Source organism: Hyla sarda, chromosome 11 (assembly GCF_029499605.1).
Source record: "Hyla sarda isolate aHylSar1 chromosome 11, aHylSar1.hap1, whole genome shotgun sequence".
NCBI lineage: Eukaryota > Metazoa > Chordata > Amphibia > Anura > Hylidae > Hyla > Hyla sarda.
In genome coordinates, this window is record NC_079199.1 from 25441378 (window position 1) to 25469134 (window position 27757).

Sequence of the window (27757 nt, forward strand, 5' to 3'; positions counted from 1 at the left end):
TTCTCATAGTCTGTAGCCACCCAATTCCTATTCATTTTGATCTGAATGCCAGAGGAGGAGTCCCGTTGGCATAAGCCATGAGTCTGTGGCAAATTTAAGATTCCATATAATTTATTCTTCATTTATCAGGAAGTTCACGGATCCAAAAGATGAATTTTCTTGTCACGAATGTTCTCCAAGATGATTGTCTAAGGCTACGTTCACACGGTGGAATATCCCCACGTAACATTTTCGCAAGGATATTCCACAGACATAAGTGTCTGATCGCGGGGGTTCGACCGCAGGAACCCCCGCGATCACCCGTACGGGGACAGGGTATTGCCGCGGCTAATGCACCAGTGGTCGACCTCACTAAGGACGACGACATGCCCCCTCCGTACAGCTCTATGAACAATACATCTCCACCTCTCATAGAGATACATAGAGGGGGCGTGTCTTTCGGGGACCCGTACAGGAGATCGTGGGGGTCCCAGCGTTCGGACCCACCGCGATCAGACACTTTCAAGTGTCTATGGCTGCAGATCTCCTTTAAAGGAATTATCCAGTGCTGAAAAACTAATCCCCTATCCTAAGGATAGGGGATAAGTTTCAGATTGCGTGGGGGGCGGGGGGTGTCCGACCGCTGGGGCCCCCTGCGATCTCTTGTACGGGGGCCCCAGCAGCCCGCGGGAAGGGGGCGTGTTGACCACCGCAAAAAGCGACTGCTGACACGTCCCTCAATACAACTCTATGGCAGAGCCGAAGCGCTGCCTTCAGCATTCTCCGGCCCTGCCATAGCGATGTATTGAGGGGGCGCGGCGGCTGCCGGTTCGTGCGGCGGTCAACACCCGCTATCTGGCCAGCAACTGGGGCCCTGTACAGGAGATCACGGGGGGCCCAATGGTCAGACCCCCGTGATCTGAAACTTATCCCCTATCCTTAGGATAGGGGATAAGTTTTTCATCACTGGACTACTCCTTTAACAGAGCAGCAGAATCCCAATAAAATCAATGGGACTTTGCTGCTGCGGATTACTCATGCGGAATTGCGCACAGACATTCTGCCGTGTGAACATGGCCTAACAGATTCTGCGGAGAGGAGTGGTGGCACTCGGGGGGTGTATATTACCATTATATGGTGTATGATACCTATTACTATAGGTCACTGTTTCCTAATAAGGGTGTCTCCAGCTGTTGCTAAACTACAACTCCCAGCATGCCCGGACAGCCTTTGGCTGTCCGGGCATGCTGGGAGTTGTAGTTTTGCAACAGCTGGAGGCACCCTGGTTGGGAAACACTGCTTTAGATTATGATTAACCTGGAGGACTTTGTGCCAACTATAAAGCACATGACTGCACAGGCCGCACCATGCTCTCCCTGCTCCGCAGACCTCTGCTCTTTGTCCCCCGCTCCGGTCGCACCATGTCCGGGGTGTCTCTGCGGGTGTCCCCGGGCCGCTGTCTCTATGACGAGCCTCTGCAGCTCCAGGTCCGCGGTCTGAGCCCCGGGCAGGACGTCAGTCTCCGCACCGCTCTGACCGATGAGGCCGGGGAACTGTTCACCTCCGTGGCTCTGTACCGGGCGGACAGCGGCGGGGAGCTGGAGCTGAGCCGGAGCCCGGCCCTGGAAGGCGGCAGCTACACCGGAGTGGAGCCGGAGGGGCCCCTGTGGTCCCTGGAGCCCCAGACTCCCCTCAGGCGGCTGCTGAAGAAGGACGTGCGGAGCCCCTTCCAGCTGCGCTTCTCCCTGCACCAGGCCCACTGCCCGCCCGGGGCTCTGCTGGCTGCTGCCGCCCAGGACAGGAGCTTCATGGGGGAAGGAGTGACCCGGGAGCCGGTGCGGGAGGGACGGGTGCGGGGGAGCCTCTTCCTGCCGCCCGGTGAGTTCACACCCGGAGTTGGTTTTGTGGTAAAATTACAAACTTTCGGTAAAGTAGTTTAAACCCCGTCACTTTCTGTGATGTCGGGTCGGCTGGGGGTGGGGTGTGTGGGTAGGATTGGGGGTTACATTATATGGTTGGGGATAATACTTTAGGGTTTGTTCGCACTGAGGAATTGGCGAGGAATTTTTTTTTTCGTGTGGAATTGATGCGGAATTCCAGGCAGAAATATAGGAGGAAACTGTTTCTAACCACCAATTAGAAGTTCCCTTTTTTTTGCACGGAATTACCGAGGAAATTCCATACAAGTTCCGCGTGGAACGGCGTCGGGCTGAAAAAAAAATAATTACTGGATTTCTATGGGACAAAGACGCGGATTCCGGATGAAGGAAGAACATGTTCATTTTTCGTGCGGAACGGAATTCAGTGACGGAGTTCCGCTAGAGGAAATTCCTCAGTGTGAACTGAGGAGCAGAATTTGGATTAAATTCTATGAGGTTTTCTTCACTGCTGCATGAATTGGAGAGGAATAAGCGAGCGGAAATACTCCAGTAAATTCCTCTCCGAACATACCCATAGGCTAGGTTCAGACTACGGAACCTCCAGGCAGAAAAATTTCGCCTGGAAATTCCGAGTGCGGCCAACACCAACTTAATCAGTCAGCGCTAGGACCGCGCGGACACTCCAGTCTCCAATAGACTGCAATGTGTTCCGCGAGTATTTCTGCCTGAAGAAAGAGCAACGCCATTCTTCAGGTGGAAATTTCCAAGTGGATTTTCCGTTCACAAATTCCGAAGTGTGAATTTTTGAACGGACACCCATTCACTATACTATAGATTTTAGCAAGCGGAATTTCCACCTGCAATTTCAAAGCGGAATTGCAGGCGGAAATTCCGTAGTCTGAACCTAGCCTTAGAGTTCTGGTTGGTGGTTACATTTTGAGGTTGGGTTGTGTGTGGTTATGGTTGGGGAGTTAGTTAGGCTTAAGGGGGTTACGGTAGGGGGTTACATTTTAGGGCTGGGGTTTGGGTGTGTGGTTAGATTTGGGGTTCGGGGGGGGGGTTAGAATTAGGGTGTGTGGCTGGGGGTTAGAGTGTGTGGTTAGGGATGGGGGGGTTAGAATTAGGGTGTGTGGGGTTAGGGAGTTTGGTTGGGGTTGGGGAGTTAGAGTAATGCTTTTGGTGTGTGGTTGGGGGTTGGAGTGTGTTGGGGTTAGGGTTTGTGGTTAGAGTTGGGGGTTCAGGTGTGTGGCAGTGTGTTTGGAGTTATGGTGTGTGGTTAGAGTTTGGGTTCGGGTGTATGGTTAGGGTGTGGGGTTAGTGTTGCAGGGTTAGGGTGTGTGCTTCGGGGTTAGGCTGTTTGGAGTTTAGGGTGTGTGGTTAGGGGGTTAGAATTAGGGTAATTGGTTAGGGGGCATACAGTTAGTGGGGGTGCCTCTAGTTATACAGTCAATACCCATAGACAGAAAGCAACACTGAAATATAGTAGCAAACCAAAATATAATCAATTGATATAATCTTTATTGCACAATAATCCTATATACAAACAATAAACATGAAAAGGGGACATACTAAAAACAATTAAAAAAGAGCCAAAGCATGACTCAGGAGAGGGGCCATGAACCCCCCTCCCCCAGAGAATGGCACCCGCCTTTAGAACAATATATGTGTGTATCTTAAGACTCCTGCCGGTAGGGTAACTAAGTCAAGGGATGTATATAATAGCAGGTATGAGTATACAATTCAATCCACACTTGGGGTACAATAACAAGTGTTGTCCATGTCCCAATAATTGCACAAATCCTTGTATGGTAGTAAACATATAAAGAGGTATATATACGTATATATACACATATTTATATACATACATACACATGTGACAATACAGTCCCCCAATGCGTATAACAATATCAAACAATCTCTCAGCCCGCAGTTATACTTGGAAATGCTAGATCCTAAACAGAGGCAAGCGGCCCAGACTGGAGAGGAGTAAAATGTGGTTAAGAGACTAAGGACAGGGCCATGGAGGACCCCACGCGTTCCGTTGCCGACCTGGTAACTTCCTCAGGGGTGTTATACACTGGCATATATTGCCCATAGGTTCCATCATTGAGAAGTATAACACACAATGCATATTTTATAGTAATAAGTAGCAATATCTTTCTTACCTTGGGTAACCCCATTGAATGTCATCCGATTGATTGTCTCTAGGATACGGCCCATTTCCTGCCATCATTGATCTTTATGGTACAGGTGGAGGTCTCATGGAGCACAGAGCCAGCCTGTTGGCCAACCATGGCTTCGTAACTATGGCCCTGGCGTATTTTAGTTATGAGGACCTTCCAGACAATTTGGCGGGACTTCACTTGGATTATTTTAGGGAAGCACTGGAATTCCTAAAAACTCACCAAAAGGTATTTTTTCCCTAAATTTAATCTCTTTAGGCATATATATAATTTACAATCTCCTTTTACCAATTTTCCAGCGTCCCACATATGCCAGAGATGGTTCTGGGGATTGAAGACATTATGATCAAATAATTTGTGAAAAGATCTGTGAAGCGTAGTAACCTTGTTATATCTAAATGGACGGTATCGTAGATTCAGATACTTGTTGTTTTTTTTTTTTCTAATCTGTTCCAATTTTCCAATTGTAATTTTTCTTTTTACAGTGAGACCTGTGTCATTGACATGCATGGGAAAGGTTTCTGGGTATCATCTGTGACCTTTGCTGAGGTCATTCCACAGGGAGGCGGAGCAGTGAGCTTCATCGGTTGTCTTTTAACCCCTTAAGGATGCTACCTTACCTAAATGATCTAAGCCCAATTTTTTTAATCTGGCATGTCTCTCTCCAAGTTGTAATGACTTTAGAACGCTTTTACTGAGCGGAGCGATTCTGAGGTTGTTTTTACATGACATATGGTACCTTATATTAGTGGTAAATCTTTGTTGATACATGCAGCATTTGTTGTGAAAAACTCCAAAATATTGTAAAAAAAATTGGATAATTTCTGGCTTTTTTTTTTCTTTTATCTTTGTTCTGTGGGTCAGTATGATTATGGTGATACCCAATGTATATAGGTTTATATGTTTTTTTTCTTCTTTATTGTGTTGCCATAACTTTTTTTAAATTTTTTGTCCAATGCCATTGGGCGAGGTCTTATTTTTTGCGAGATGAGCTGTACTTTTTATTTTCATTTTTGCTGCACATAACTTTTTTATTTCACATTTTCAAAATAATTTGCGATTCCCAGGCTTTTTTTTTACAGCATTCACCCTGCATGATAAATAAAGTTTATTCTTTTATTGTACAGGTCATTATGAACGTGGCAATACCTTTTTTTTTTTTTTTTTTCTTTATACATTTTGGGTTTTGGTAATAGTACAGGGCTTTATTTGGAAAAGGCATTTAATTAAATTTTTTACACTTTATTTTTATTGATTTTTTTTAAATTAAAAAACCTTTTATTTTACAATTTTTACTGTTATACTATGCTGCAGTACATCTTTACTGCAGCACAGCATAATTATCAGGATTACCTATGACCTCACAGGCTACCAGGATTGCGCCGGTCTCAGCAGCATTAACCCTTTAGATGCCGTGATCAGTACTGACTTCATCTATGGGATTGACAGGGGGAAAGGGCTCCACCTGTTCCCCAACAGAGACCTTACGAAGTGATCGCAGGGTCCCATTGTTTGCCATGGCAGTAGGAGGCCAGCTGATGGCCTCCTACTACCATGGCAAACAATGGGATCCTGCGATCGCTTTGCAAGGTCTCTGTTGGGGAACAGGTGGAGCCCTTTCCCCCTGTCAATCCCATAGATGAAGTCAGTACTGATCACGGCATCTAAAGGGTTAATGCTGCCGAGACCGGCGCCATCCCGGTCTCAGCAGCTGCGGCAGGATGCTGGCTGTGGTTGACAGCTGGGTCCCGTCGCCAATCTCCTGCAGTGCATTGGTCTGTGCAGGATTTTGCTAAATTGTTACTGGTCAGACAGGGGGAGGAGGAGAGCGGTGACCATCACCTATTGTGAGTGAAGGATTCTGGGTTATATGCCTCTGATTGGGGCGGCAGTCTAGTGTAAATGATGCCACCGATCAGTTAGCTCTCTCTCTAGGTTTATTTATATATGTGTGTGTGTGTATGTGTGTATATATATATATATATATATGGCTGCATGATTTGAGGAGAATATATATTATAGAGGTAACTATTGTGATTTCAATATGCGATTGCGATATAATAAACAAATGGTGAAATCCCATTTCATGATCCCCCCCCCCCCCAAATGTCACATCTCCCCATTAATGTTGGGGAAAAATAAAAGTAACATGATGCTTACCTTTCCCCAGTCCCCTGCAGATCCTGTTCTCCTCTATGCAGTCCGGTGTCTGGCCTGACACATGACAGTGCCGCAGCCATTGATTGGCTGAGCAGGAAAGGTCCCGGAACCAGCTGGATGTCGGGAGCACAAAGATACCGGAAACGCATGGAGGAGAACGGGATCTACAGCAGGCCTAAACGAACTGGGGCTAGGTGAGCATCAGGTTATTTTTTTTATGTTTCCCCTGTGCCCCTATTGTTACTTATGGCAGTGTTTCCCAACCAGGGTGCCTCCAGCTGTTGCAAAACGACAACTCCCAGCAGGCATGCTGGAAGTTGTTGTTTTGCAACAGCTGGAGGCACCCTGGTTGGGAAGCATAGACCCTGTGTGCGTGTGTGATATAATGCTGGTAGGCCACAGGTAAATTGCTAATTTACATAAGATCTCTCTGACAATCCCCCTTACGGTTTTTCTAGGTGAACAAAGAAAGAATTGGAGTCATCGGCCTCTCGAAAGGTGCGGATTTGGCAGTCAGCATGGCAACTTTTCTGCCTGGCATTAAAGCAGTTGTCAGCATCTCTGGCTGCAATGCCAACTCATTTACCCCTTTACACTGTGGGGAGTTTGTGATGCCATGCCTTATGTTCCAGGGTGAGAAGATTAAGTTCACAGAAGCTGGCGAGTTGGACATTTCAGAATCCATGGACGACCCATCGGATCCCAATAATCACGAGTCGATTATTCCGGCAGAAAAGTCTCCTGCAGCTTTTCTGATCTTGAGTGGATTAGACGACAAGAACTGGCCTAGCGCCACCTACATGGAACAGATAGTGGCACGTTTGAGAGATCATCAGAAGAATGTGGAGTATCAATGCTATCCTGGGGCCGGACATCTACTGGAGCCCCCTTATTTTCCTTTGTGCAAGGCCTCCCACCACAAACTATCGGGTATGCCAATGTTATGGGGAGGGCAAACTAAGGCACATGCCAAAGCACAGGAAGACGCCTGGAAGAAGATTCAAAACTTTTTCTCAAGGCACCTTAAAGGGACAGACACCATAAAGAGCCACATCTAAAATCAAAGGGGTACTCCACACCCCTAGACATCTTATCCCCTATCCAAAGGATAGGGCATAAGATGTCAGATCGCCGGGGTCCCGCTGCTGGGGACCCCCGGGATCTCGGCTGCTGCACGCACCTGTACTGCTTCCACCTCACACTGGCAACGCTGGAGGCTTTGGATCCCGACCACAATGGCGGACGAGTGTGACGTCATGCCCCGCCCCCTCAATGCAAGTCTATGGGAGGTCTGTCAGGCCCCCTCCCATAGACTTGCATTGAGGGGGCGGGGCGTGATGTCACACTCGTCCGCCATTGTGGTTGGGATCCGAAGCCTCCAGTGTTGCCGGTGTGAGGTGGAAGCCGTACAGGTGGGTGCAGCAGCCGAGATCCCGGGGGTCCCCAGCAGCGGGACCCCAGCGATCTGACATATTATCCCCTATCCTTTGGATAGGGGATAAGATGTCTAGGGGTGCGGAGTACCCCTTTAACTCCCTAAGGATACTTTAACAAGGTGTATGCATCGGGAAAGTATATCCATAGGCCGCCATTAACTTGAATACACTTAAAGTGTCAATCGTATTGGCTTTTGAAATGCTAATCTGATTATTTGCCTTGTACTTTGTGACTGACCTGGGATTATGTATACGATCGAAGTCAAGAGTCCAATAGTACAAGGATAGAAATGTGGAGGAAAAAAAGAACAGATAGACATTGGGGTGGTGCATGTGAGGATAATGAACTCACCTATTTGTGTTACGCGTCTATATAACCTGAGAAGCTCATTAGCAGAAAGGCTGAGCTCTGAGCACTATATATTGATAAAGTTATTGGGGGGGGGGGGGGGGATTTATCTAAACCTGTCTATTGGAAAAGTTTCTGAGTACCCATAGCAACCAGATCGCTTCTTTTATTTTTGAGAAGGCCTCTGAAAAATGAAAGACGCGATCTGATTGGTTGCTATGGACAACTCTGCAACGTAAATGTTGGCACCCCTGAATTTTTCCAAGAAAATGAGGTATTTCTCACAGAAAAGGATTGCAGTAACACATGTTTTGCTATACACATGTTTATTCCCTTTATGTGTATTGGAACTAAAGCAAAAAAGGGAAGAAAAAAAAGCAATTTGGACATAATGTCACCAAACTCCAAAAATGGTCTGGATGAAATTGTTGGCACCCTTAACTTCTTATTTGGTTGCACACCCTTTGGAAAAAAATAACTGAAATCAGTCGCTTCCTATAACCATCAATAAGCTTCTTACACCTCTCAGCCGGAATGTTGGACCACTCCTCCTTAGCAAACTGCTCCAGGTCTCTCTTATTGGAAGGCGCCTTTTCCCAACAGCAATTTTAAGATCTCTCCACAGGTGTTCAATGGGATTTAGATCTGGACTCATTGCTGCCACTTCAGAACTCTCCAGCACTTTATTCCCATCCATTTCTGGGGGCTTTTTGATGTATGTTTGGGGTCATTGTCCTGCGGGAAGACCCAAGATCTTGGATGAAAACCCAGCTTTCTGACACTGGGCTGTACAGTGCGACCCAAAATCTATTGGTTATCCTCAGATTTCATGATGTCTTGTACACATTCAAGGCCCCCAGTGCCAGAGGCAGCAAAACAACCCCGAAACATCATTGAACCTCCACCATATTTCACTGTAGGTACTGTGTTCTTTTCTTTGTAGGCCTCATTCCATTTTCGGTAAACAGTAGAATGATGTGCTTTACCAAAAAGATCTATTTTGATCTCATCTGTCCACAAGACATTTTCCCAGAAGGATTTTGGCTTACTCCAGTTCATTTTGGCAAAATGTAGTCTTGCTTTTTATGTCTCTGTGTCAGCAGTGGGGTCCTCCTGGGTTTCCTGCCATAGTGTTTCATTTCATTTAAATGTCGATGGATAGTTGACACTGACACTGGTGCTTCCTGAGCCTGCAGGACAGCTTGAATATCTTTGGAACTGGTTTGGGGCTGCTTATCCACCATCCGGACTAGCCTTTGTTGACACCTTTCATCAATTTTTCTCTTCTGTCCTCGCCCAGGGAGATTAGCTACAGTTCCATGGGTTGAATGCTTCTTGATAATGTTGCGCACTGTGGACCAAGGCAAATCTAGATCTCTGGAGATGGACTTGTAACCTTGAGATTGTTGATATTTTTCCACAATTTTGGTTCTCAAGTCCTCAGACAGTTCTCTTCTCCTCTTTCTGTTGTCCATGCTTAGTGTGGCACACACAGACACAATGCGAAGACTAAGTGAACTTCTCTCCTTTTTATCTGTTTTCAGATGTGATTTTTATATTGCCCACACCTGTTACTTGCCCCAGGTGAGTTTAAAGGAGCATGACATGCTTGAAACAATCTTATTTTTCCACAATTTTGAAAGGGTGCCAATAATTTTGTCCAGCCCATTTTTGGAGTTTATGTCCAATTCGCTTTGTTTAGTTCCAATACACATAAAGGGAATAAACATGTGTATAGCAAAACGTGTTACTGCAAACCTTTTCTGTGAAAAATTCGTCAGGGGTGCCAACATTTACGGCCATGACTGATTCTTCATTGGGGGACACAGATACTGATGGAACGTACCAAAGCAGTCTCCTAGGGTGGGAAAAACAACCACCTGAAAAAGGAAGCCAGTCCTGAGACTAAACCCTATACAATCAGAAGGCTCACAGACGAGACCCAGGGCCAGAGGCAACCAAAGCCCGCAAACAGAGCGTCAAGAAGGACCCATCGACCATGGGGATGGACAAGGACGCGAGAAAGGGACTAGGGATCGACCGATATCGATTTTTTAGGGCCAATACCGATAATGTGACCTTTCAGGCCGATAGCTGATAACTTATACCGGAATATCGGTATAAGTTATCAGTTATTCCCCCCCGGTGGGGCAGAAGCCGCTGCAGATCAATGATTTAAAGCGGGCGCTTTAAATCAATGAACTGCAGCGTCTTTTGCGGGGCCAGAGACCGCCGCCGCCCGCCTCTCTCCCCCTGCCTGTCCTGGGGTCCTCCCTAGTCCAACCGCCGCCGCTGCCCCATCCCTGATTTTATACTTACCTTTTCTCGGGGTCCGCGCTACTTCTGGCTCCGGTGGCGTCCTAAGCTGTCACTGTGCGCACTGACGGTGACTCAATGCATGGTAGGACTCAATACTGAATTAAACCTTGCTCCTACTGACACTAGCTAAAACTGATTACCTCACTTCCAGTGGGTGGTTATATCCTGCCAGGGAGGAGTAGACTTTTTTTCGATTTAGTGTCAGCACCTCCTAGTGGCAAGAGCATATACCCACCAGTATAGGTGTCCCCCAACGAAGAGCGACCAAGAAAAGTTTACAGTAATCCGTCGGACCCTGCTAAAATTAAAAAAAGAAAAACAAACAAAAAAAAAACAACACCACGGCCTTCCCATTCCCCTCTGCAGTTCCACTAGTGTAGTGTCCTGCTGCTCGACTACATTAATAATTTTAACTATTCAGAGGCAGTCTCAGTCCACGAGTTTGTGAGCTACTGTATTTTGCTTTGGACTGCAGCTGTAATTCAAATCTATTTTGTAGCACTACAAAAAGTTGCAGTGTAACCTTGGCTTAAAGGGGTACTCCGCCCCTAGACATCTTATCCTCTATCCAAAGGATAGACTTGCATTGAGGGGTGGGGCATGACGTCACAGGGGGCGGAGTCGTGACATAACGCTCTTCCGCTCGCTTGGTCGGGATCCAAAGCCTCCAGCGTTGCCAGAAGCCGTTGAGGTGGGTGCTGCAGCAGAGATCCCGGGGGTCCCCAGCTGCTGGGGACCCCCGCGATCTGACATCTTATCCTTTTGGATAGGGGATAAGATGTCTAGGGGCGGAGTACCCCTCTAAGTCTCAACACAAGGCAGTACACCCCCTTGTGTAATCTGTGGTAGAACTGCACAGACATGCTGACAGCATGCCGCTCTAACAGAGGTGGGTGCAGACTACTCATGGGGTAGGGCAAAGCTGAATTTTCAAGCCAGTTTGTGTATTTAATGCAAGTTTCCTTTTCTATATGGAAAATTGTAAGACCAATCCCATTCACATGCATTGAACTCATTTTCAATACAGATTATGCAAAAATGAAAAATAAATTAAATACTCTGAGGCTACATAGGTTATTCTGAGGCTTTTACACAGGTTTAATTTTGGTGTTTTTTGGATATCAGCCACTGCAGTTTTTGAGCCAAAGTCAGAAGTGTATTCAAAAGGAATAGGAAATATAAAGGAGGGACTTACACTTCTCCTTCCTCATGAAAACACTTCTGACTTTGGCTAAATTAATTAAACCGCCAGAAAAAAACCCTGTGTGAAAACCTAGCTTAAATGGGCACAGTTATGCTGTATACTTCTGGCCACCAGGGGTCTCCCTCCCTCGCCAGAACACATTCTGTCTGGTCAAAATCTCAGATTTTGGTCTCCTGCTTGACATGAGACCAAACTCAGGAAGTGCTTCACTGCACTGAGCTTGATTGACAGATGCAAAAAGCCTCACTGAAAGCAGCTGCACAGACTAAAAGCTGAACAGAGCCTCACTGAGACATACACAGACTGTAAGTTGCTGCACAGAGCTTGAGTCCTTCTATTCATTCACAGCACTGTAACGATGTGAGGGCGGAAGTTGTCCTCCAGCAGGCTTCAGTGATGTTGTGCCTGCTGGGAAACGCCCACTTTCTTCTGCTGGGAGATTTCACTATGTGAGCAAGAAGAAAGGTAAGATACACAGCTTTTTAAAGCTCTGAAATTTTTTTTAAGGGTAGGAGGAGTGTTAGGAGTAGTTTGGGAACATAGCCTTAGGTAGTTTAGAAAAGTTTACTTAGTGACAGGTACTTTTTAAAGGGCTTCACAAAAGTGGATTTATTTTCGTGTGTGGAATTTCCGATGCAGAAAATCCGCCGCTAGCCCAATTGAAGTCAATAGGGTCTGCGGCAGATTTTCCTCAGTGGAAAGTCTGCAGCCAAAAACTTCATGCGGACAGCCCTCCCCCTGTTCAAACAGCAGGAAACCAGCAATTAAATCCGCTTGTGTGAACAAGCCCTTAGGGTATACACATAGCATAAAATCTGCTATAGAATTTTCACAGTGGAGAATCTCAGCAGGTTTGTTGTTACCCATTTATAATGGGACTGCAGCAATTCCGCAACAGATCATGTACAGAACTTTTGCCCAGAGATTGTGTGCACCCGGCGCCTCTGAAGTTAATCAGCACCTCAAGAATGAACAGAGTCTGGAATCCAGAATTTGCACAGCAGAAATTCTACTGTTTAAATTCTGCAGTGTTCACAGTGCAGCAGATCCCCATTACAATGAGAGACTGCTGCGCCGGAATTTCCAAGCAGAATTTCTCCACTTGTAAATTTTGTAGTGTAAATAGGTCTTACAGGTTTCCTACCTTAACTTTAAAGGGGTACTCTGCTGCTCAGCGTTTGGAACAAACTGTTCCAAACGCTGAAGCCGGCACCGAGAGCTCGAGATGTCATAGCCCCGGCCCCTCATGATGTCACACAGCTGTCACGCCCCCTCCCATAGACTTGCATTTAGGGGCGGGGCTATGATGTCACGAGCTCCCGACTCCAGCGTTTGGAAGAGTTTGTTCCAAGCGCTGAGCAGTGGAGTACCCCCTTTAAGAAAGTTTTCTTAAAATTCTGTATGGTCTAAAGTATAAATTACACAAACAAGAAAGCCACCGTAACCAGTTAAATTACTATTTAATTTAAACAATTGTTTTAAACAGCCCAGAGGAATGTGAAAGCCAACACACAAAAAAGGAAAAACCTTGAGAAATAAAAAAAAATAAGGTTATTATGACATTGACAACGTAATTCAGTACATCCCAAGACACTACAGTACTTAAAAGGGTTATCTCATAATAGAAAAACAGAGCTAATTTCTATCATAAAACAGCACCACACCTGTAATACAGCTTGGCTCTATTTACTTCAATAGATCTGAGCTGTAATACCACACAAAACCTGAGGACAGGTGTTTATCGAAGAAATTAGCTCTGGCTTTTCTAAACCTAAATAACACTTAAATACTGAAAACATACAGTAGCATATTTGTACTGTAATATGTAACCATCCCAAAGAAAATATGACATTAAATTCCTTGCAACCTGATGCAGGAAAAGACAACAAGAATATAAAAGCAACATATAAATATAATACAAGGCCAATCCTTTGGATTGGTAGCTTAGTCCCGCGCGTATTGGCAATCTGAACGATGAGGTTAGACTTCAACCAGTCAAAATGTTGAGTGCAAATTCACGAAAAGAAGTTTTTTTTTTTTCCCTATGCTATTTACAACGCTATACAGAGGTTTCTGTAAGTCACTTCTCTGCATTAACAGAGTCCAAGACAGATGAGGGCAGAGGGTGATAACTGTCTCTGAACTTTAAAGGGATACTGCCCTGGAAAAGATTTTTTTTTTTTTTTTAGCAACTGGTACCAAAAAATAAAACAGATTTGCAAATTACTTCTATTAAAAAAATCTTAATCCTTCCAGTACCTATCAGCTGCTGTATGCTCGACAAGAAGTAGTTTTCTTTTTTGAATTTCCTTTCTGTCTGGCCACAGGGCTCTCTGCTGACACCTCTGTCATTGTCAGGAACTGTCCAGAGTAGGAACAATTAATTCCCCATAGCAAACCTCTCCTGCTCTGGACAGTTCCTGACATGGACAGAGGTGTCAGCAGAGAGCACTGTGGTCAGACTGGAAAGAAATTCAAAAAGAAAATAACTTCCTCTGTATTATACAGCAGCTGATAAGTACTGGGAGGATTAAGATTTTATAATAGAAGTAATTTACAAATTTGTTTAACTTTCTGGCACCAGCTGATTTAAAAATAAAAAAGGTTTCCCATCGAAGTACCCCTTTAAAGGGGTACTCCGGTGAAAAACTTTTTTTTTAAATCAGCTGGTGCCAGAAAGTTAAACAGATTTGTAAATTACTTCTATTAAAAAAATCTTAATCCTTCCTTTACTTATTAGCTGCTGAATACTACAGCGGAAATTCTTTTCTTTTTGAAACACAGAGCTGTCTGCTGACATCATGAGCACAGTGCTCTCTGCTGACATCTCTGTCCGTTTTATGAACTGTCCAGAACAGCATATGTTTGCTATGGGGATTTCCTTTTACTCTGGACAGTTCCTAAAATGGACAGAGATGTCAGCAGAGAGCACTGTGCTCATGATGTCAGCAGAGAGCTCTGTGTTTCAAATGGAAAATAATTTCCGCTGTAGTATTCAGCAGCTAATAAGTACAGGAAGAATTAAGATTTTTTAATAGTAATTCACAAATCTGTTTAACTTTCTGGCACCAGCTGATTTAAAAATAAAAAATATTTTCCACCGGAGTACCCCTTTAAGCCATTATTGAAAACTTACATTATCCTAGAGAACATTTACTTTTCCTTTGAGTATACTGAAAAAAAAATAAAAAAATTAAAACTATGAATTTTGTGCTACTCATTTATTGCTAACTATACAACTGAGGCCTAAATCACACTAGAGCTCACCTGTCCGTAACAGCGCCATTTTAGCTTTGCTGAACCCATGGCACACTATAGTGTTGTATTCTATGCCCTGCACCTGTGAAATCTCAGTATCAGCAATACCCATACTGTACTAACATACTATTTTAGGATAAATGCAAAAAAAAAAAAAATTTTTTTTTTTTTTTTTAAACGTAAAACTTTGCTCTACAATTAAAATAAAAAATAAAAGTAACATAAGTTATTGTTGTAAAAGGATCTGGCATATAAGAATTTATGAAGACGCAGACACTTCATCATCGAGAAAGTTAAATTTGTTTGGGACATTAGTCGCTTTGTTAAAAACGTATTTGCGATTTCAGATTCTGTGATTAGTATTTTTTTAAAAAATTATATAAAAATAAAAAAAAGTTTGCCCAATATTAGAAAGTGTGGCAAAAATTAAAGGGGGTTATCCAGGAAAAAGTTTTTTTTTTTTTTTTTTTAAATAAATCAACTGGCTCATAAAGTTAAACAGATTTCTAAATGACTTCTATAAAAATTTTTTTAATCCTTTCAGTACTTATGAGCTTCTGAAGTTGAGTTCTTCTTTTCTCTCTAAGTGCTCTCTGATGACACCTGTCTCGGGAACTGCCCAGTTTAGAAGCAAATCCCCATAGCAAACCTCTTCTACTCTGTGCAGTTCCCGAGACAAGCAGAGATGTCAGCAGAGAGCACTGTTGCCAGACAGAAAACAACAACTCAACTTTAGCAGCTGATAATTATTGAAAGGATTAAGATTTTTTTTTTTTATAGAAGTCATTTACAAATCTGTTTTACTTTCTGGAGCCAGTTGATATAATAAAAAAAAAAAAAAAAAAGTTTTTTCCTGGAATACCCCTTTAAGTACCCCGCCAAGAGGTCACAAAAGATCAAAGTATGAAAGTACCGAAGTTACACCAATGTTAGTATATAGAGCAGTGTTTCCCAACCAGGGTGCCTCCAGCTGTTGCAAAACTACAACTCCCAGCATGCCCGGACAGCCTTCGGCTGTCCGGGCATGCTGGGAGTTGTAGTTTTGCAACAGCTGGAGGCACCCTGGTTCAAGAACACTGATATAGAGGATTATACAGTCTTCTTGAGGAGCTCCTGAATTAACGCATTTCTTTTATGATCGGGCAAAAAAAAAAAAAAAAAAAAACCTTGTTTTGAAAGTCTAGCGCGAAAGCATGTCAAAAGTCATCTGCCGCCGTGTCAGTCCCAGCGAAGTGACAATCGGCTTAAGAGCTAAACAGCAGCAGGATGAACGCCAGCGTCTTCCATGCCGGGTCCATCATTTGTTCAGTGCAGTGCATATGGCCTTGTCCATGCTTTCCTGGAATTCCTCATAGCTGCCCTTCACAGGGAGCTCCAGGCTGTGGGTGATTCTGTTCGCGGAGGGGAATATATGTTGACTGTGGAACAGAACGGACGGCTGTGGCGTAAAACCGGCGGGTGGAATGGAGTCTATGCCCGTCGCAAAACTCAAAATGTCTTCCAATGAAACTGCAGTAGCGCCATCTGCCGAAAAAGAACAGAAAGCAGAAGGTTAAAGATGCAAACTAGAGCATATGTTTAAAAGGAAAGTAGTCTTTAAATTGCTGAACCCCCCCAGAACTTGCAAAACTTGCATGCTGGGAGTTGTGGTTTTGCATGATCTGAAGGTCCACAGTCTAAAGATCACTGGTTTAAAGGGGGTTATCCAGGAAAAAACTTTTTTTTTATATATATATATCAACTGGCTTCAGAAAGTTAAACAGATTTGTAAATTACTTCTATAAAAAAAATCTTAATCCTTTTAGTACTTATGAGCTGCTGAAGTTGAGTTGTTCTTTTCTGTCTAAGTGCTCTCTGATGACACCTGTCTCGGGAACTGTCCAGGGTAGAAGCAAATCCCCCATAGCAAACCTCTTCTACTCTGTGCAGTTCCCGAGACAAGCAGAGATGTCAGCAGAGAGCACTGTTGCCAGACAGAAAACAACATCTCAACTTCAGCAGCTGATAATTATTGAAAGGATTAAGATTTTTTTAATAGTAGTAATTTACAAATCTAGTTGAATGAAGATAGAAATAGGTCCGCACTCACCATGCCGTTTTAATATGTTGGCTTTATTGGATTCTTCAGATTTCCATAAAAAAGCACGTAACAAAAACACCCGAGTGCAGGGAGGGGGAGCTGCATCGGGCAGGGAGACTAGGAGCGGCTGTCAGGAACAACAGCACCGTTTCACGTTATTCACGCATCTTCCAGTTCCTAATTTACAAATCTGTTTAACTTTCTGGAGCCAGTTGATGTAAAAAAAAAAGTTTTTTCCTGGAATACCCCTTAAATTTAATGAACTGAAGTTTTTAAATTGCTCAGACAAAACCCACATATAACTGCTGAATTCTTAGCAGTGCGAGTGCACTGTACTATCCTTTAAATGGGCACTGTCATAAAACTATTTTTTGCTATTGCACTTATTGTAAATAAAAAATCTTTCTAATGTACTTTGTTTAAAAAAAATTACGTTTTCCATGTATTATTTGTGCTTAAAAAAGCTGCCGCTAGGTGTCTCCCTACTTGTCCAGAGCACATTTTCCTCCATCTCTTGCACAGACTTTGGACTCCTGCTGGCCTGGCAGAAGTCCAAAATCAGGAAATGCAGTCTGAAGTGCTGAGGGGTTTGTGTGCAGCCTTAGCCAATCATAGATCATCTCACACACTGAACTGCTCTGGGCTGTGTGTAGACGAGTGAGGGAGGAAGTTCTCCACTGTATGGCTTCAGATGATGTCACGTCTGCTGGGGAACGCCCCTTCCCAGTCTGTGAATCTGACGGAGACTGAGCAGAAAATACAGAGCAATATCAAGGTAGAAAAAACTAACAAAAGGCCGGGGGTGGTTTATCATAATGGAGGCAGTGAACTGGGAGGATTATAAAATTTAACAAGATCATGAGAGGTTCTCTTTAAATGTATACCATGTACACACCAAACATGTCTATGCTTTCCAGTCCAAAAGGGTATTTTGCAAAAAATAAAAAAAGTATATATTTACGAAAATGTTATTATTTAGTTCACTGAGGGAAATCCACGGGCAAAACCTACAGCATGTTAGAGTTTTAATATTCACTTTTTCTCTTTCAATCATTGATCCCAGTATAAAATCTGCAGCAAAATCCTCAGTATTATGTACAGAGACACTCAGTGAGGAATCTGCATTGTATAGGCCATGTGTGAACATACCCTTGATTAGCATCTTATTGTAATGAACAGCCAAGGCTAGGATACAAACAAACAAAACAGGTGTCTATACTTTAGAAGACGTACACCTTAAAAGGGGTACTCCGGTGGAAAACAAAATTTTTTTTTTTTTAAATCAACTGGTGCCAGAAAGTTAAACAGATTTGTAAATTACTTCTATTAAAAAATCTTTACCCTTCCAGTAGTTATTAGCAGCTGTATGCTACAGAGGAAATTATTTTCTTTTTAAATTTCTTTTTTGTCTTGTCCACAGTGCTCTCTGCCGACACCTCTGTCTGCGTCAGGAACTGTATAGAGCAGGAGAGGCTTGCTATGGGGATTTTCTCCTGCTCTGGACAGTTCCTGACATGGACAGAGGTGTCAGCAGAGAGCACCGTGGACAAGACAAAAAAAAGAAATTAAAAAATAAAAAAAAATAAAAGAATTTCCTCTGTAGCATACAGCTGCTTATAAGTACTAAAAGGATTAATATTTTACATAGAAGTAATTTACAAATCTGTTCACTTTCTGGCACCAGTTTTCCACCGGAGTACCCCTTTAACCAAGAAAACTGACCTCCTGTGTCCTCCAAATAGTCCTCCCACAGATTGATGGCATTGCACTGCTGATCGGGTCTGAGGCTCCTATGATACGTGATTGTAAAGAGGTCGGCCAGCACTTTCGTAGTTAGCTTCTCGGGCTTCATGCACAGAACACTCCAGAAGGCAGTGGGGTATGTCTGAATATTCTCAAGAACGCCAAGAGTCTTCAAGCCTTCTTTAAACCTAAAACCACAAACGAGAATTATTAAATTTTTTATTGTATATTCTATTTTATATTCACTGGTCAGAACAAGGTCCAAAAACAAACATTTGACAGGACTAAAACCCATCAGGAGTGGATGCAAGACCTGTGCTATTATACTACTGCATATAGTGAAGGTGAGCGGCTAATGTGTGCACGAAGTGGGTCAGTGATGTCACATCTTCCAATTGTGTTACTCTCAACGTGTCACCTAAGCACAGTTATCTGCTCCCTAGTTATGTCTTACATCTTTAATGGGGGCCAACATGTTTATATTTTTTTGAAGACTTGATGAAATTAAAGGGAACCAATCATCAGATTTTACCCTATATAACGCTTGGCAAAGCATTTATATAGAGTAAAATCTTTATTTTCACCATTCCCGGGGGACGCTCCTGCCCCCAGGGATGGTGAAGATATGAAGTTATAAACTAGTCGCCGCCGCCGTAAGTAGTCACCTGGGCGGGGAGCTCTTCTCATCTACTCACGTTCTTTGGCCGGGAGCGACGCCCCCTCCGCTTGATTGATGGGCCGCGTCATCGTTCCGCTCACTGAACAGACGGATCAGAGTGATGACGCGGCACGTCAATCAAGCGGAGGGGGCGTCGCTCCCGGCCGAAGAACGGGAGTAGGTGAGAAGAGCTCCCCGCCCAGGTGACTACTTACGGCGGCGGCGGTGACTAGTTTATAACTTCATATCTTCACCATCCCTGGGGGCAGGAGCGTCCCACGGGAATGGTGAAAATAAAGATTTTACTCTATATAACGCTTTGCCAAGCGTTATATAGGGTAAAATCTGATGATTGGTTCCCTTTAAATAATTAAATAAAATAACTAATACTTACCTCCCCCAATCCCTCAAAAGTACCCTGTCCAACATAAGGTCAGTACGTCAGTCTTACTTTAGGAGTGGAAGTCAGGTGACTACAGATAACCAGCTCCGTAGTGCCAAAAGTATGGAGCACAACCGCCAAGTTGTTGCGGCAGTCATGTGACATTGGTTCGCAAATGCTGGCCAGAGGCTGAATAGGGGATCAGCACAAAATAGAAGTAGTGTAACAATCAGTGCCGCCTCCTAGCATGCCCTGACAACCATTGGACTGTACAAACAGGACTATACTAGTCCTACAGGGTCATCTGTTTCATTCCAGCATAGCTGCATGCATTTAATTGTAACAGGGTCATGTCATCAACAGCCTGACCCACAGAAAATCCGTGTTTAATGCAGTGATTCCCAACCAGTGTGCCGCCAGCTGTTGCAAAACTACAGCTCCCAGCATGCCCGGACAGCCGTTGGCTGTCCGGGCATGCTAGAACCTGTAGTCTTGCAACAGTTGGGGGACCCCCCGGGGTGGGAAACACTGCATTAAACACAGATTTTCTTTGGGTCAGGCTGTTGATGACATGACCCTGTTACAATTTAATGCATGCAGCTATGCTGGAATGAAACAGATGACCCTGTAGGACTAGTATAGTCCTGTTTGTACAGTCCAATGGTTGTCAGGGCATGCTAGGAGGCGGCACTGATTGTTATTTTAATGCATTTAGAGCCTTTAAATATATATATTTTTTAAATATTGATAACCTCTCCTTTGGATAGGGGATAAGATGTCCGATCAGGGGGGCCCGCCACTGGGGACCTCTGCAATCTCCATGCTGGCAGCGTCCTTAACACGCAAGCTTGGAGCTTCAGTGTTAGTGACAGCATGCCACCTCAATTCATATCTATGAGAGGAGGCGCGACGGCTACTACATAGCCAACATGCCTCCTCCCATAGACATGAATTGAGGAGACGTGCAGCTGTAATCGCCAGTCATCCGGCACGTGGGACCCCAGCGATCGGATATCTTATCCCCTATTCTTTGGATAGGGGATAACATTTTTCGGCGGAGTACCCCTTAAACATCTAAAATTATAAAAAGCAGCAATACCATTAAAAAATTTTAAAAAAATAACCCTAATATGCCAGTCTAATTTAAAGGGATTTTTCTACATCCTATAAAGTGATTGCATGAACAGTATATGCCATCGCTTTATGCTCACAGCAGTGCCCAACCTCGGAGAGAGAATGAACGGGGCACAGCGTTGGTTTAATGCCATGCCCCATTCACCACTTATTCTCTGCGCAGATGTCATCCTGGAAGTGCTGCTGTGCAGAGACATCTTACCCGAAATGTCCTCTTCATTCTTCGGGTCTGTGGAGGTCCCAGAGATCTGACAAATGTCATAACTTAAATATAAAAACCCCTTTGAAATCTAGAAATTGTGCTGTAGGCTACAATATATTTTATATAGTGCAAAAAATGTACCTTTCGAGCGGTTTCTGCACTCGGCCAATGACGTGGTAAGCCAGAATATTCTTGATCAGGTAGCTCTTCTCACTAACAGACTGTACAAGCCGTAAGCTGCCAGTATTCTCCAGGTATTCATAGTAGTCGGCAATGACGGCCTTTAAGTCATTAATCTTGTGACAAGACTGTATCTGAGACAATGCAGAAGAGAAACGAATTATACATAGTGTCGCTAAAACCTTTCTAATCCACAGGGATGAAGTGCATGAAAGCAAGTGTGTAAACCACAGGCTGACAAGATGCATGAACATATGACTGGTATGAGCAGCGTCAGCCTGACAGGGATATGAGATCAATATTTCATACTGCAGCAGGCTCCAATTCTCCTCTCTTGTTGCATGTAATTCTTAATGCCCCATAACCACAACACACAGCTTTGCTCTATATATAACGTTACTGAAACCGCACAGTGAATGGCATAAATGTAAAAAAATACGAAAGACCAGAATCCTTCACACAGAAGAAGAAAAAGCAATGAAAGTATCCTATCAAAACAAACATGTCACCAATAAAAACTACAGATCACAGCGTGAAAAATGAGCCCTCACACATTCCCACAGACGGAGAATTATAGGGGTCAGAAGAGAACACATTTAACCCCTTAAAGGGGTATTCCAGGATTTTTTTTTATTTGACTATGCTACAGGGGCTGTAAAGTTAGTGTAGTACATAATATAGTGTCTGTACCTGTGTGTGATAGTTTTCTCTCAATTCTTCTGTAATTATCACCCCAATATTTATTTTTTAACAGCATACAAAATTACTCATATCTCGGGATTTCCCAGGTTGCAATGTGTCAAAACCTGACATCACTAGTCAGGTGATCAGAGGGAGTCTGTCCTGCCTCAATTTTGTAACAGTTGTAGCCCCCTCGATAGAAAACAGTGTTTCAATGGGTGGGGTGGCTGACGTATGGGAGGAAGGAAGTGATCACAAACTTTCAAGCATGGAACTGTGGGATGTGTAGTTTAGAGAACAAAATCCAACAGGAAATACCCAATTCTGGCAGGTAAGTACTAAAATCACCTTATGGTGGATAACCCCTTTAAGGACCACAGGTTCTCATTTTTGCACTTTCATATTTTCCACTTTCACTCCATAAAATCATAACGCTTTCAGTTTTCGACCTACAGACCCATATGAGGACTTGTTGTTTGCCCCACCAATTGTACTTTGTAATGACATCACTTATTTTATCTCAAAAAATTTATGGTGAAAAATAAAAATATTAAATTATATATATATTATATATATATATATATATATATATATATATATCTCCACACACATACATACACATCTATATCTCTATCTGTATATATCTATGTGGGGTGAAATTGAAAAAAAAAAAAAGTTTTCTTTTTTTATGCTTACCGTAAAATCTCCTTCTCGGAGGATCCATTGAGGGACCGAGACAGTGGGTGTATCTTGCTGCCACTAGGAGGCGGACACTAGGCAACAAAAAGAGTCGGCCCCTCCCAGCAGGATATACCCAGCCTACAGACTCTGAGCTAATCAGTTTACTCCCAAAGCAGGAGAGGACCAACCGGGAAAGAAAAAACAGCAGCTGTCCGAGGGAACCACAGACAAAAAATAACCGAACCAACCCTCGGACAGACAACTGAACCAGACACCAGAACAAATGGGTGGGTGCTGTGTCCCCCAATCGACCCTCCGAGAATAAGTATATACTCGCCCTGTCCCGGGAAAACTTACCTACCGAAGTCTTCAGCCAGCTATTAAGCACCTGCATCATGCTGGGCTGAGACAGCGAGGCGAGCAGGGAAGGTCCCAAGGTACAACCCCAGGTGCTGGCTGGTAGTGAGAAGGGGTTGACAGTGCATAACTATGCCTGTGCCCCTTCTTCGGAATTGGGGGAACAGAGAGTGCCATGTCCCTGAACCCCCACCTTAAAAAGAGAGAAATAAAAGGGAGGGAAAAAATCTACATACATGTCCCTAGACTAAAAAATAACGTAAAAGACCCAGGTCTGGAGAACTCCAGACCTGTGTCTGCCTCCTACGGACACTAAGCTAAAACTGATTAGCTCAGAGTCTGTAGGCGGGGTATATCCTGCCAGGAGGAGCCAACTTTCTTTTTGTTGCCTAGTGTCAGTCTCCTAGTGGCAGCAAGATATACCCACGGTCTCTGTGTCCCCCAATGGAGTCGACCGACAAAATTCCATTTTGTAACTTTTGGGGATTTCTACACAGTGCACTTTTGGGTAAAAAAAAAAAAAATCTCTGTAGGTCCATACGATTAAAATGTTACCCAAATTATATAGGTTTGGTTTTGTTTTACTTTGTTTAAAAAAATTTATAACTGTTTGTATGAGGGCTCAGGGATGTATGAGGGCTCATTTTTTGCACAGTGATCTGTTTTATCAGGACCATTTTTGTTTTGATGGGCATTTGATCGCTTTTTATACTTTTTTTAGGGTATAAACAAAATTACCACAATTACGCAATTTTGGGCTATGGTATTTTTTTTATGTATACGCCATTGACTGTGTGGTTTATGTTTATTTACATTTGTTTTTATGGGAAAAGGGGGTGATTCAAACTTTTATTAGGGAAGGGGTTAATTCAGATTTATAAATGTATTTTATTTTTTACACAATTTTTAAGTCCACCCTAGGGGACTATTACATGCAAACCTTAGAAAGCATACTCTGAACAATGCTATGCCATAGCATAGCATTGATCAGTGTTCTCTGTGCTCAATTTTCCCAGCCTGCAGAGCCTGGCTTGGGCATCGAAGCACAGAGCGGATGACGAGGAGGCAGGTAAGGGCCCTCCCACTGTCCTCTCAGCTGTTCAGGATGCTGCGATTTCACCATGGTGGTCCCGAATAGCCCACTGAGCTACCCGGGATGACTTTTCTCCCATTTTAGAAGCTGCGATCAACGTTGATCATGGCTTCTAAAGGGTTAATACTGGACATCAGCTCGATCGTCGATGTCCAGCATCAGCCGCGGGTCCTGGTTGCTGATCGCAGGAGCTGAGCGCGCTTCATATAGCGGAAGCCACCAATGGACGCAAATATACATAGTTAGTCCTAAAAGGGTTAAAGAAGAAATCCAGTGGTAAAAAAAAGAGATTTTTTTGTTACTCACCGTAAAATCTTTCTTGTGGCCTTCATTGGGAGGACACCTATTCTGATGGGTATATGCTCTTGTCACTAGGAGGCGCTGACATTAGGAAAAAAAATTGTCTCCTCCCTGCCAGGATATACCCGCCCACTGGAAAATAAAATAAAAGACCCAAGAACCGGAAAAGAGGACCTGGACGAAAAATGAAGAAATGGGTGGGTGCGGTGTCCCCCAATGAAGGCTACAAGAAAGATTTCACCGAGTACAAAAAATCTCCTTTTCTCTGTTGTTCTTCATTGGGGGACACCTATACTGATGGGACGTACCAAAGCAGTCCCCTAGGGAGGGAAAAACAACCACCAGAAAAAGGGAATCAGTCCAGAGACCGAACCCACTTGCCCGTAAGGCCTGCGAATGAGATCCCTGTCCATGGAAATGTACTAGGACGCCAAAAGGAAGAGACTGTCCTATGTAGAGACTCTAAACCTACAGTCCACCTAGAAAGACAAGAAAAGGGGGGCTAGGAAGCAAGATGGGCCGGAACCTTTCCGGGAGGAGGTAGGAAAACAACTCCAAGGAACACAGAACCAGACAGAGGGCTAGCCCGGCTGGGAAACAAAAATGGAAAGGGACACAAGAGAACCCTGTCCAGAGTCAGATTCAAGAGAACATAGCGGTATATAAAGTGCAGTATAGAAAGACTGCCCCAACAAAAGGGATCGCAGAGAAGTCTGGGCGGGAGACCTAACCTACCTGAAACCTCAACCATCACTAAGGCCCAAAGAATCAGGAGGGCCGATCCAAAAAAGACGCCACGCCACAGCAGCCTAGGATAGTGTCCAAGACAGACTAACCCGACCCCAGCAGTCCGAGAGGACCAAAGCACTCCAAAACAACATCCCGTTAGGACGGGAACAGAGGGGGAAACAAAAGGGAAGGTTACTCCAGAAGACCGTAGTGTAAATATAGTATAACTGACTCTGACCAAGGGAAGGATGAACAAACCCCTCTAGGGAGATTGCACCGAGGGAGGAGAGCAATGGCAGGACCCAAACAACAGACTGTGCTAGATCGGCTGTCGCTGAGCCAAAGATGATTGCATGAACTCCTCCAACAGAGGAGAATGCCAAATCTGTAAGAGCAGCAGTAATAACCAACAAACAGGAAGAGAGCCAGGCTGCAAAAGTGCGCAGCTCAGCTCATTGCTCTCAGCAAAAGCAAAGGCCCAGCCAGGTACCCCACCTATATAGAGGAGGGAAAAACAAAAGGCGGTTGCGATGAAACTCAGGCACTGACCTTGCCAAGCTCCCTAATCCTTGTACCCCCTGTGGAAGGGGGATTGTCAAAGTGTGCCAGGCACTATATGAGGAGGGAAATGCTGCCTGAAGGCAAAGGGCAAAGTACTAGGTGGACATAGCGCCACCAGGAACATTGCAACAACATATCGAGGTATGGAGGAGCCAATTTGTGTCCCCGGAGAGATTGGAATTCTGGACACTGGTGCTGGGCAAAAGATACAAAGACGTGACTACGAATGCCAGTAAGAAGCACACACACAGCAACCAAAGCGTTGAGAGGAACACCCCAACGTGGTGAAACCCTAAACCAGAAGGGAGACAATGGAGCTATCCTGGTCGTGACTAAGGCAACAGAGCCGGCACCTGAACCACCCTACACAGGAACCCAGGAAAGATACATGGAGGCAGAGGGGGGCTGAACTGACTGTCGCCCCATCAGGCCCCATGCCAGAACAGAGGTGCTCAACAGCTGTAGACCTGTAGAAACAAGATCACAGGAAGGCCCGAGGCACACCTCACCGAAAGGAAGGGGAGGTGGGCTCTACACATGCAGAGTGGCCTGGCATACGTATGGACACAGACATTGTTTCCGCACAATAGTAGTGGGGTACCAAGGCTGCAGACGCAAAATAAACCGCAGACATCCAAAAGTCCGGCAGTATGGAAGAGAGCTCAGCACCCAACGGCGTGTCCCAACCATGCCCCATGCAGACCAAGGTTGCACCTTTACAAAGGGGAACAGAGTGCTGCTTTGAAAGTCGATGGAACCAGCAGGAATAGCCCACACCCCATCTCTTAGTGGGGCCACACAAAAGGACTGCTGTTGCAGACGCAAGAGAGGAAGGATGAATGTGGGAAAGGAAACATTCAGACAGACAGGTATAAAAGGTCCAAGGAACCCACCGAGACACTCTGTGAAACTTCACATGGAAAATGAGTCACCGGACAGCAGCTGCGGGAGCGACAAGAATGGGAAAGGTGACCTGGCGGATCAGAAAACCATGCAGATAGAGTCTGGTTATCTGGCATTGGGACCATGGCCACACCGGGTCCCGCATTCAGAACCGCACACAGAAAGTGGGTTACTTTTCTCTTCAGCCAAGAGAGTGGCAGGCATGTAAAGAAGCACCTGGTAAAGGAGGGAACCCTGCGAACCAGTATGTAGTGCATTGTATCACTCAGAAATACACCTTGGCAGTGGGTTATCTCAATTTCCATTCACGGTGTGGGAAGTGTATGGCAGTTGACCCGACGTAGTAGTAAACCCTGCAGACAGCCATCTGGCTGACTTGGATGCAGAACACTCAGGGTTACTCCTTCAAACCCACCCACAGAAAGTGGGGTATCGGAGTGCGGCCAAACTAACGGGCGACCTGGCTGTGCAGGAGACCCAGCAGACAAAAGTCTGGCTTACTGGCATCAGTCCCGAGGACCTCCAGGGACCCTCATCCAGATTCCGTACACCAGCAGTGAGGTACGGGAAACCTGACCATGCCCATGGCAGCCCTGACAGGAGGAGACTGACGTCGGCGGAGACCATGCAGACAACAGACCATGTACACCTCCAGGCGCTGGTGAAAAGGGGACAGTAAGATAGGGGATCACTGTCCCCCTCTGTCGCATGTGGGAGGGGAGGCCTAGGAACCGTGGCTAGTATCCCCGCCACCCAGGAAGATCGGGGGGAGGCTGAGAAGCCGTAGATTGTATCCCCGTTACCCCATATAAGGTCCATAGGACATGCTGGGTCACTTCTTCGTACACCTCGCACAGCACTGGGGGTACCGGAACTCCAGCCGCAGATACATCAGCCGTGTGATATGGGACAGGCGGCAGAGGAAACCAAGCAGACCACTGTCTGACTTACTGGTATGGGTCCAAAGTATACAACGGGTCACTTCTGCGGACACTTCGCACAGCAGTGGGATACCGGAATGCGGCAGCTGTGAGACGAGTGACATGTGAAACTACTGTCTGGCATATTGATATCAGGTCCAATCCCTGCCCATGCAGGGACACTTCCACGGAGACCTTACACTGGACGTGGGGATCCAAAGCACCAGCCGCGGAAGCGGCAGCCTGTGGAGGGGGTAATCATATTGTAGGAGATGCCAAGAACACCACCTTGATGGGTGGCCGGCGGACCTGACCCAGGAGGAACCTCAAAAGCGTCCTTAGGGTCCACCAGGAATGCAAAAACCCTTGCAAGTGCACCAGTATC

General features: G+C 44.8%; 2 protein-coding genes across 2 annotated transcripts in view; one reads left to right on the forward strand and one right to left on the reverse strand.

Annotated features, from left to right (window-relative positions):
* The first annotated feature begins 1306 nt into the window (after positions 1-1306).
* On the forward strand, positions 1307-7288 carry LOC130295611 (acyl-coenzyme A thioesterase 6-like). The gene is made up of 3 exons (XM_056546485.1): positions 1307-1857; positions 4068-4270; positions 6661-7288. The coding sequence occupies exons 1-3, from the start codon at positions 1347-1349 to the stop codon at positions 7258-7260; spliced, it is 1314 nt and encodes a 437-aa protein (XP_056402460.1). The 5' UTR covers positions 1307-1346; the 3' UTR covers positions 7261-7288.
* An 8603-nt stretch (positions 7289-15891) lies between these two features.
* G2E3 (G2/M-phase specific E3 ubiquitin protein ligase) overlaps positions 15892-27757 on the reverse strand; it is a 37262-nt gene continuing 25396 nt past the window's right edge. Inside the window, exons 13-15 of the mRNA XM_056547348.1 lie at positions 21109-21281; positions 18571-18779; positions 15892-16292 (exon numbers count right to left, since the gene is read on the reverse strand). Coding sequence (XP_056403323.1) covers positions 16066-16292; positions 18571-18779; positions 21109-21281 — 609 coding nt within the window. The 3' untranslated portion in view covers positions 15892-16065. The remainder of the gene's footprint in view (positions 16293-18570; positions 18780-21108; positions 21282-27757) is intronic.